At 41.0% G+C, this 11,447-nt stretch overlaps 1 protein-coding gene across 1 annotated transcript; it reads right to left on the bottom strand.

The window, feature by feature from the left end:
* Positions 1–3,013: 3,013 nt before the first annotated feature.
* LOC137375749 (protocadherin gamma-C5-like) lies at positions 3,014–5,488 on the bottom strand. The gene has a single exon (XM_068043138.1). It carries the CDS (start codon positions 5,486–5,488, stop codon positions 3,014–3,016), a length of 2,475 nt encoding a protein of 824 aa, XP_067899239.1.
* Positions 5,489–11,447: the final 5,959 nt, after the last annotated feature.

The following is an 11,447-nucleotide window of genomic DNA, read 5'->3' as shown; positions in this document are numbered from 1 at the left end:
TTGATCTCCACAAAGAAAGCTTCTTTATTTTTCTTTAATCAGTGTGTGTTTGTGTGTGTGCACGTGCTGGGTTATTTTAGAAGGAGATATATATATATATATATATATATCATTTACTTCAATGTTTCAAATTGTGTGTTAAAGCTTTGCATCTTTATCGACTAAGTCTTATATAATGAATTAATAATTTTGTTGTTTATTAAAGAAACCTGGTTGGTGGATTTTTGTTCCGAAACTAAATTAGTTAAATTATATAATGGGCCATATTGATAACTGGGTAAAACATTAAAATATATATTGTGACCCGTGGAGAAGAGGAACTAGAGAAAGACAATGCATTTCTCCAGCCTCGGTCGTAACAACATCCAATGTTTTTTTTAAAGTGGAATTTTGCCAATCCAGGAATTATCTTTGCTGCATGTTAATACCCGGTACTGCTCAGTGATTCTGAGGAACATAATTATTTTACGTTGTTTTTCTATCTGAATATCTATGAGAAAATGCATTAATTTGAATCATAACGTGTTCCTAAAATAGCTTTTCTTTCTCATGGAATACACTAGGCAGTATATTGAATATTATTTTACGTCACAGAGCTTGATTTTGGTTGCATTGGAACTGGTTGGATGTGATGAGCGGACAGTGCCTGGATGAGTGCAGCTCCGTCAACACTCAAGAAGCTCAACACCATCCAGGACAAAGCAGCTCGATTGATTGGCACTGCATTCATCAACTTAAACATTTACTCCCTATACCACTGGTGCACAGTGGCAGCAGCCTGTACCATCTACAAGATGCATCGAAGCAACTCACCAAGCCTCCTTCGAGAGCACCATCCAAATCCGCGACCTCTACTGCCTATTAGGGCAAGGACAGCAGATGCATGGTAACACCACCACCTGCAAGTTCCCCTCCAAGCCACAGACACAATCCTGACCTGGAACTGTAGCCTCATTTCTTCACTGTCGCTGGATCAAAAATGTGGAAATCCTTTTGAGCAGTACTGTGGGAGTACCTACACCACAAGGAATGTAGCGATTCAACAAGGCATTTCAGCAACACCTTCTCAAGGGCAATTAGGTATCGGCAACATATGTTGGCCTTGCCAGCGACACTCACATTCAATGGAGGAGCAGTTTCTCTCTATCTACTCTGTCAAAACCACTCATCATTTTGAATATCTATATCAAATCTCCTTTCAGCATTCTCTTCACCAAGGAAAACAGTCCCAACCTTCAATCTATCTTTGTAAATGTAGTTCCTCATCTCTGGAACCATCTCACGAATCTTTTCTGCACTCTCTCAAATGCCTTCACATCTTTCCTTATATGTGGTGCCCAGAACTGGACGCAATGCTCCAGCTCTGGCTGGGCTAGTGTCTTATACAAGTTCAACATAACTTCCTTGCTTTTGTATTCTATGCCCCAATGAATAAAGCCGAGAATACTGTTTGCTTTATTGACTGTACTCTCAAACTGTCCTGCCACCTTCAATGTGCATATACACCCAAGTCCCTCTGTTCCTGTGCCCCTGTTACAATTATATCCTTTGTTTTATATTGTCTCTCCATGTTCTTCCTACCAAAATGAATCACTTCACGTTTCTTTGCATTGGTCTTCTTCTGTCACTTGCCTGTCCATTCCACCAGGTTCTCTAAGTCCTTTTCAAGTTCTACACTATCCTGCTCACAGTTCACAATGCTTCCAAGTTTTGGAACAACTACAGGTTTTGAAATTGTGCCATGTACACCAAGAGCAAGGTTCCCAACACTGACCCCTGGGCAACTCCACTACAATCCTACCTCCAGCCCAAAAAAGATCCATTAACCACTACTATGTTTCCTGTCACTCAGCCAATTTCGTATCCATGTTGTTACTGCCCCTTTTATTTCATGAGCTATAACTTTTATGACAAGTCTGTTGTGTTGCACTGTATCAAATGCCTTTTGGAAGTCCACGTACGCCACATCAACAGCATTACCTTCATCAACCCTCTTTGCCACCCCTTCAAAAAACTCCAGCAACTTGTTAAACACGATTTTCCCTTAACAATGCAATGCTGTCTTCCCCGACTTGATATCCTGAAGAAAGGGTTTACGTAAATAATCACTGGCCCATCATGATAAGCAGTCTGTGTTTACAATATTGATCCTTGGGCCCTGTTCCCTCCTTATGCCACACAATTTTGGTCTACCATGAATCCCATATGGGTTAGGGGAGGGGTGAACTCAGTACAAACGTTAGCTGCATTCATAAATTATTGTGGAATATTCTCACAGAAATACAGTAAAAATGTTCCTCAAATCGCTGCGCATTTCTCATGGTCGGTAAAGAAATAAATATTACGTTTAGAGACAGGTCTGGTTATAAGCAGCCGTCCCATTATCTTGACGTAGCCTGCTTTGACATTGACGACTATATAAATTAGATTGATGCTTATTTCTCCATTTAGAACAACATGGGAGATAGGTTCGCGGAGCTGGTAAACACATTCTCATCTTTGAAGCTTTGGATCTAAACCTCCTTAAATTGATGGCACGGGGCCCGTCTACCCGTTTACTGTAAGGGTGCAATGTGATTAAAGTTTTGAGCAATATCAACTAACCTCTGCTCAATTACAAACCTGTTGTCATTAAATTGGCACAGGAAATTTGCTGTCGGAAATGAAATATATACTTCTGTAAGGAAAGATTGAGGTACATTATTGGGACGGGTTTTCTCCGGATCTAAGTGAATTATAGCATACCTGATTCGAGTGTGTTCCATGGCAACATTGAATTCCCGATGTGAAACATCTTTCACTTTGCAGTGCTAATAACCCTGATGCCACGAGCAAGCAATTGATATGAAACTGTGTAGATGTCTCTCGAGCGATGTACTTCAAAACATTCTGACTAGGTCGCGAACAGGGGACTTCTGGTGATGTAACTTAATAATAATGGAAGGACCAGACAGGTGTACTGCCGCGCAATGCATCCCATTTATATTGTAATAGACCAATGAATATTCGTGACCTAAATCTGCCGTATAAGTAGTATGTGTCTCACCTCGCTCGATCTTTTGACAGAATTCGCCGTTTTCACGTTCGCTTCAGTCGCACAGTTTTCAACTTTGACGACATTCTGATTTGTTCCTAAACTGGATGTTTTGACAAATATAAAGTCTCTGTTGGTGGAACCCAAAGTCGAGTAGGACTCATAGCGGAAACGCTGAGACAGAGGGTCACCCCCGAATACTTCGACATAATTCGCAGGGATACGTAAATTCCTGTTGTCTTTTTGCAATCCATCGAGATGACTACTTTGTTCGAAACAGCAGTAGGTACAGTTGTGCCTGCTGCATTCAATTTCGTGTCTGTAAACTTTAGCGGCGAGAATAATTACAACCACGAAAAATACTGACGACGTTGCCGCTAAGGAAATAATTAAGTATAAACTTAAATCAAACGCGGGATCTTCTGACAAACCAGAGACATCGGAAAGCCTTTCTGTAACAATATCCATCATTGTTAAGAGGAGGGCCATTGTGGCCGATAGTGATGGTTTACCGTTATCCTTCACGAGGATAACCAACCGTTGCTTATTAGAATCTTTGCTGTTAATACTGCGGATTGTCCAGATTTCCCCCGTGTCAGGCTCAATAGTAAAAAGATCAGGATTGGTCGATTGCAGCAGCTGATATGAGAGGCGTGCATTCTGACCAGCATCAGCATCGATTGCGGTCACCTTAGTTACTAAATATCCTGATTCGGCGGAGCCAGGGATCGTCTCGACTACTGTTGATCCAAATTCGGGTTGTGGCGACAGGATCACCGGAGTATTATCATTTTGATCCAGAATAATCACATCCACCGTCACGTTGTCTTTAAGTGGTGGTGATCCAGTATCCTGAACTTGGACTCGGATTTGAAATGTTTTGAGCTGCTCGTAATCGTAAGAGCGCTTAGAGAATATGATGCCATCTTCCGAATTTATATCAACATAATTGGACACGGGAGAACCTTTAACCAGGGTCTCTAAAATAGAATAGGACAGGCGAGCGCTTTGATCCACATCCTGGGCTGTTACTGAACATATGGATGTGCCGATGATGTTGTTCTCTGCCACATATGTGGTATATAAAGACTGCGTAAAGCGGGGTGCGTTATCGTTTATGTCTGAAATCTGCACCATGATGTACTTGTAAGCGGAGAGAGGACGAGCGCCGGCGTCACTGCATAAAATTGTAACATTATACTCCGTTACTGCTTCGCGATCGAGCAGCTGGTCAGTAACCAATCTGTAGTAGTTGTCAAAGGAAGACTCCAGTTTGAAGGGTACGTTGTTTGCAACGTAGCAGCGATGCTCTCCATACTCTCCAGAATCTGCATCCGTTACAGCGATCAGGGCTATCACAGTCCCTGTTGGAGCATCTTCGCGGACGGGACTTGACAAAGATGTTATTATCACTTCAGGGGCGTTGTCATTCACGTCTACTATCTCTACTAGAACATCACAATACGCAGGAACTGCCACGGGACCCCGGTCCACAGCTTGCACGTTAATCTCATAAACCGTAGATTCTTCATAATTTAAATTTGCTTTGACTCTGATTTCCCCTTGTTTTGAATCCATGCTAAACAGTTCACGGACTCTAATGGAAGTATGGCCGCTAAAAGAATACAGGATCTCTCCATTAGAACCTTCGTCTAAGTCAGATGCATTTAGTTTGATTAGCAATGTCGCTATCGGTGCATTTTCTAACAATCGCACTCTATAAACCGACTGGGTAAAAGTAGGCACATTGTCGTTAACATCCTTTACTATGACCATGATATCCGCTGTACCAGTCCTCTGCGGGACACCGCCATCTTTGACAATTAGGACTAATTTGTGGGTCGCCTGTTTTTCTCGATCTAGCAGGTCTTGTAGTAATAGCATTGGTAGCTTTCCATCCCCACTACGCGTCTGTACATCCAGGATAAAATGCCCTTCTGGAACCAGCTGGTAGCTTTGTAGGGAGTTAGTTCCAATGTCCGGATCGTGCGCCCTCTCGAGCGGGAAGCGCGAGCCCGGAGCTGCCAACTCAGATATTTCCAAGCGGAACTGCCTCTGTGGAAAACTGGGCGCATTGTCATTCACGTCTAAAATCTCCACTTCTACACGATACATGTTCAGTGGATTTTGAATCACACCCTGTAAAGTTAATATGCAAGTGATACTCGACCCACAAAGCTGTTCCCTGTCAATGTTGTTGTTCACGTACAAAATTCCTTTGTTTAGATTCACGTCCAAATATTGTTTCTCGGCACTCGATATAATTCGAAAACCGCGAGCAGACAGTTGTTTTGCATCTAACCCCAAATCGTTCGCAATATTTCCGACAAAAGCACCAGGGCTCAATTTCTCGGGAATTGAGTAACGAATCTGTCCAGAAATTACGTCCCACGATGGTATTATGAAGTAAAATATTTGCCATCTCATCCAACAATTCCTTTTAACAAAGGCCATTTTAACAACGACCAATTCTACGTATAGCACACAATCCTTTATTGTTCAGGAATAAGTTCTTTTATATTTTCTTTCACCAGAAGAAGATAGAGATCGAAAAGTACCTGTATTTTCACTTGAATCGCTGAGATTATTTCTGAAATGTTAACTTATTTCCTATAGAATAATCCTCGTTTCTACGCATAACGTTAACACAGTGTTATACGGCAGCCATTCTGATTCCACACTGCGTCTGGTTGTGACGGGAAGGGCGGCAGTTGGATCTCCAGGACCTTTTCAGTCTTTGATTGGTGGATGGAAGCACAGAGACATTTAACCAATCTCCATTTCACATTTCTAAAAGCTGGCGTGTTCTGTAACTAGCAGCACACTACTTACATATATGGTTGTGCAATCAAAATTATATCGGACCCTCTAATTATTTCGGAATTTTCAATTTCTTCAAAAGTCAGTTATTATAAGTTCTACTACGAATTTTATCCGTTCGCTACATAACAATTTTAAGACGGAAAACAAAACAAACGTTATCACTAGGAAACCGTTGAAATGAATTCAAAGCACAAGTGTACTTCTTCCATGGCAGAATAAGGCAGCACAATTTCTCCTGCTTTAAGTGTAGCTTTTTCAATCAGTTCGATACTAATCTCTGCTGTACCATTGAAGATAATCGAACAATTCACATCAACAACGTCTTTTCAAAGAATTCGAAGAAAGATTAGCAAGAAATTGATGATCTATTATCGTGCATTTATCCATACAGATTGACTTTGTCTGAATGTACTATTTCGACTGCTGTATCATTAATAATCCAGTTGTTTTTTTATCAGTGGAACGTAACACGCGAGATACATTTTCGTCATTTGTTCTTAGAATGTGACGCTGGAAGGCAGAATTTACTGCCCTGAGGGCGTTCGGCGTTAACCACCTAGTGTATGCCTGGGCAGCAGTGGCCTTTTTACAATAATCTAGTACAAGGCACAACAATTTTGGCACTAGCCCAGAACTGACAGATTTATTGACTTCGGTTTCATAACTTGCTGTGGTTTAATTTGAACTCAGAACGCTGTAACCACGCCACAACTTTGTCCGCTTATCCAGTATGGTGCAATTATAAAGGGATGAGAAGACCACAAAATGACACCCTTAACACAGTAGATGAAGACTTCTTTGGCTGCTACTAAGGCATCTCCAATTGTCATAAACAATAAAAACATATTGGTTCAAGAAGAAACTAATTACTAATCACTGACTCAAATGTAATCAGGTTATGCAATCAAATTTTTGCTAGATTCTTTGTTCCAACATTTTGTAGAATGTGCAATTTATTTGTTTTAATCGGACGTAATATTATTCATGTTCATGACTGAAATGAATTGCGTAGGTATGTCCCGGCGTGCTGGGGTAATTGTAGCTCTTGAAGGCTTAATCTGGAACAAGTTACAAACATTTTAAACTGCAGTGTGTCTAAAAAAGACCAGGAAGAAAAAAGGGCTGCCAAATGATTCGTTAGTTATTGTTAGAATTATCCTTTGCTTCATTTTGGCGCATTACAACTGTATAATACAAAGGTTTTGGTGAAAAGAAACATTCCTAAAACAGTGGCTGTAATATCAATATAGTCCAGAAGGGATTTCATTCTTTTCATTTATTCAGAAGCTTTTTCCCAGGGTGGAAGAGTCAGTTACCAGGAGACATAGGTTTAAGGTGCGAGGGGCAAAGTTTAGAGGGGATGTGCGAGGCATGTTTTTTACACAGAGGGTGGTGAGTGCCTGGAACTTGTTGCCAGGGGAGGTGGTGGAAGCAGATACGATAGCGACGTTTAAGAGACATCTTGACAAATATATGAATAGGAAGGGAATAGAGGGATATGGGCCCCGGAAGTGCAGAAGGTGTTAGTTTAGAGAGGCATCAAGATCGGCGCAGGCTTGGAGGGCCTGAACCTGTGCTGTACTGTTCTTTGTTCTTTGTTCTTTGATCGAACATTTTGAAGAAGTAACAGGCAGATTGATGAGGGTAATGCAGTTGATGTGGTCTACATGGATTTTAGCAAGGCTTTCGGCAAGGTCCCACATGGCACTGATTTAAAAAGCCCATGGGATCCAGGGAAATGTAACAAGATGGATACAAAATTGGCTCAGTGGCAGGAAACAAAAGGTAACTGTTGATGGCTATTTCCAGTGGCATTCCACAGGGCTCAGTACTGGGTCCCTTACTTTTTATGGTATATATTACCGATTTGCACGTAAATGTAGGAGGTATGATCAGGATGTTTGCAGGTGACGCAAAGATTGACCGTGTGGTAGACAACGAGAAGGATGGATGAAGACTGCAGGAAGATATTGATGGACAGCTCAGGTGGGCAGAAAAATGGTAAATGGAATTCAACCTGGCGAAGTGTGAGGTGGTGCATTTGGGGAGGTCAAACAAGACAAAGGAATACACAATTAATGGGAGAATACTAAGAGGTGTAGAGGAAGTGACGGACCTTGGAGTGAATGTTTACAGATCCCTGAAGGTAGCAGGATGGGTCGATAAGGTGGTTAAGAAGGCATATGGAATTATTTCCTTTATTAGCCGAAGTATAGAATATAAGAGCAAGGAGGTTATGTTGGAACTGTATAAATTATTGGTTAGGCCACAACTTGAGTACTGTGTGCAGTTCTGGTCACCTCATTAGGGAAAGGATGTAATTGCACTAGAGAAGTTGCAGAGGAGATTTACAAAGATGTTGCTGGGACTGGAAAAATGCAGCTATGAGGAAAGATTGGATTGGCTGGTGTTGTTCTCCTGGGAACAGAGGAGGCTGGGGGGAGATTTGATTGGAATGTACAAAATTTTGAGGGGCCTGGATAGAGTTGATGTGAAAGGCCTATTTACCTTAGCAGAGAGGTCAGTGACTAGGGGGCATAGATTTAATGTGATTGGTCGAAAGACTAGACGGGAGATAAGGAAAGCTGTTTTCACCGAGAGGGTGGTGGGGTCTGGAACTCACTGCTTGAAAGGGTAGTTGAGGCAGAAACCCGCAACCCATTTTAAAGGTGTCTGAATAAGCGCCATAATCTGCAGGACTACGGACCAAATGCTGGATTAGACTCAGTAGCACGTTTTTTGGCAAGGGTAGACACGATGGGCCAAGTGGCCTCCTTCTGTGCCGTAAAATTTCTATGATTTCTGTGGCCACTTCAGAGTCTACCACTTTGCTGTGGGTCTGGATTCACACATCGGGAAGATCAACTAAGAATGATATGTTTCCTTGTCAAAAGGACATTATGGAATCCCTTCTGGTTTTAAGACAATCCGTTGGTTTAATAGTCACCATTACTGATGTATTCACTAAATTTACCAACTGCCGTGGCAAAGATTTGAATTCACGTCTTCTGAATTATTTAGTAAGGCCTCGCTATTACTGCGACCAACAACATAACCACTCTGCTACTGTGCCCTGTACGTTAGGAGTTTGTTTTCCATCCACAACCATGACGTTTGGTTTCTCAGTTTTCCCCAGTATCATAGGTCAAAATGAAAGGAACGAACATCCATAATTTGACACATCATACAAAAGATTTGGACGAACATAAATTATGCGGAAACAAAAACAAGAAATGCTGGAATCACTCAGCAGGTCTGGCAGCATCTGTGGAAAGAGAAGCAGAGTTAACGTTTCGGGTCAGTGACCCTTCTTCGGAACTTATTATGCGGTATCGATCTACTCTACGTTTCATTGTATATATTCCAGATAGTTTAAAAGATTGCAATATTTGGATTCTTCAGGGAGGGAACCTTCAAACTCATTGGTAAACTTCAACTTGAATTAAAGTCCATTTGACAAATTGTGCACGGATTTATTTGATCGACGTTATCGATGAGCTAAGCTGGTGGTTAGAACCCTTTCTTCAAATATCTAATATTCCACTTGAGGAAATAGTTTGGTCCATAAACGGGTCTGTTGATTGATTTAAATGCCATTTAAATGGTATCTCGATCTGCGAACGGCAGATTTTAAAATAATGTTTCCAAGGAAAGTATCATTTGGAGCTCAGTCTCCTTATCCAGTTTTTTCTTCTTCGACGCCGACTTATGTTTTGGTGTCAAAACACCTTCTCTAAATCTCTACATGTAAAAATTGAATCATTGTGTGTTTACTAAAACATTTAGATATAGGGTTTCAAGAAGCTTGTGCATTTTTTATTATCAAATCACACTTAGCGGTTGAATGCAATGTTTTATGTCAGTGTTGGAGAACGGAACATTTTCCACGTTTTGCGCACATCTTTCGGACCTGACATGGGTTTATTGCAAGTTAATTGTATCTTTATATTGTATAAACAATCAGCTTCACATCCAACCTAAAGAAGGATTAAGTGCTCCATTAATGTTCTTTTTGCGTTCCCTGTATTCGATTGTCAATTAATGAATAAAGAACGTGTCGTCATTTGATATCCTATCACATCTTCAGGACCATAGTTATTGGCTGTTCTCTGCTTTTGAATCATATTTATTCCAAAGAGGATTCAGATTGGGCAATACTATTTCACCTGGAGCTGTCAAATCCATAATGAAAAGGAAACTTACACTGTATTGCTACGTAGTAGAATTCAAGGACTGTCGTGAAAGGATTGTATTTAATTTGTTTCATTATACAATATTTTCAATGCTGTTTCATTATAATGCATTTATTTAATTTTATAGATTGCATCCGATGCAGAGCAGTGTGGGGTAAATTTTATTTCCAGATATTCCCGAGGTTTAAATGTGGAAGTTTCTGTTAAACGCGACACTTGAACATCAGAGTGCATTCCCTCTGTAATGAAATTAGCAAGTTTAACTAAGACACGTATTGCTTCTCAGTGACAGCAGGAGGAAAAGAGGAAGGGAGTCTCATGACTGAATAAAGAGATAACTTGGGAAGCTAGAAGAACATGAGAACAAAATAAATGGGAGCTGAAGTAGGCCCCATTTGGCCCCTTGAGTCTGCTCCGCCATTCAATAAGATCATGGCAGATCTTCTACATCAACTCCACTTTCCTGCACGAACACGATATCCACTAATTCACTTAGCACCCTACAATCTAGTGACCTCAGTCTTGAATATACTCCACAACTGAACATCCACAGATCTCTGGGGTAGAGAATTCCAGAGATTCACAACGCCTTGAGGGAGGAAATTTCTTCTCATCCCAATCCTAAATGGCTGACCATTCTGAATCTCTGGTCCCATGTTCTCGATTCCTAAGTCAGGGGAAACTTTTTTTTTAGCATTTACCCTATCAAACCTCTTAATAATTTTATATGTTTCAATAAGAACACCTCTCATTCTTCTAAACTCAGGGGATACAGGCCTAGTTTACTCAATCACTCCTCGTAGAATAAGCAGTTCATCCCAGGAACCAGTCTCGTGAACTTTCATTGCACTGCATCTAGGGCAAATATGTCCTTCGTTAGGTAAGGAACATAGGACATAGGAACATAGAAACATAGGAGCAGGAGTAGGCCATTCAACCCATCAATCCTGCTCTACCATTCAATACGATCATGGTTGATCCTCCACTTCAATGCCTTTCCCCCACACTACCCCTATATTACTTTATGTCATTGGTATTTAAACATCTGTCAACCTCTGCTTTAAGTAACAGTGGGTGACCATTTTGGAGATAATGACCATAATGCAGTCAGTTTTAGCAAAATCATGGAAAAGGACAAAGATAAAGCAGGAGCAAAAGTTCTAAATTGGGGAAGGCAAATTTTAAGAAACTGAGAGGTAACCTGGAGAAAGTCGACTGGATACAGCAACTTGAAGGAAAAGCAGTGGCAAACCAGTAGGAGGCATTCAGAAATGATATACTACGGGCACAGTATAGGCATGTCCCCACCAAGATAAAGGCGGTACTGTCAAATTTATCATCTGGTCATCTAGAAGCTTACAGGGTAAGTTAAAGCAGAAAAAGAAAGCTTATGATGA

Source organism: Heterodontus francisci, chromosome 12 (assembly GCF_036365525.1).
Source record: "Heterodontus francisci isolate sHetFra1 chromosome 12, sHetFra1.hap1, whole genome shotgun sequence".
NCBI classification, from domain to species: Eukaryota; Metazoa; Chordata; class Chondrichthyes; order Heterodontiformes; family Heterodontidae; genus Heterodontus; species Heterodontus francisci.
Note: the sequence above shows the minus strand (reverse complement) of the source record. Positions and strands in the feature narration are given on the sequence as shown.

What these genes read in the sequence shown, in the direction of transcription:
- LOC137375749 (XM_068043138.1), bottom strand. Translation starts at nt 5,488, where the DNA reads ATGGCCTTTGTTAAAAGGAATTGTTGGATGAGATGGCAAATATTTTAC.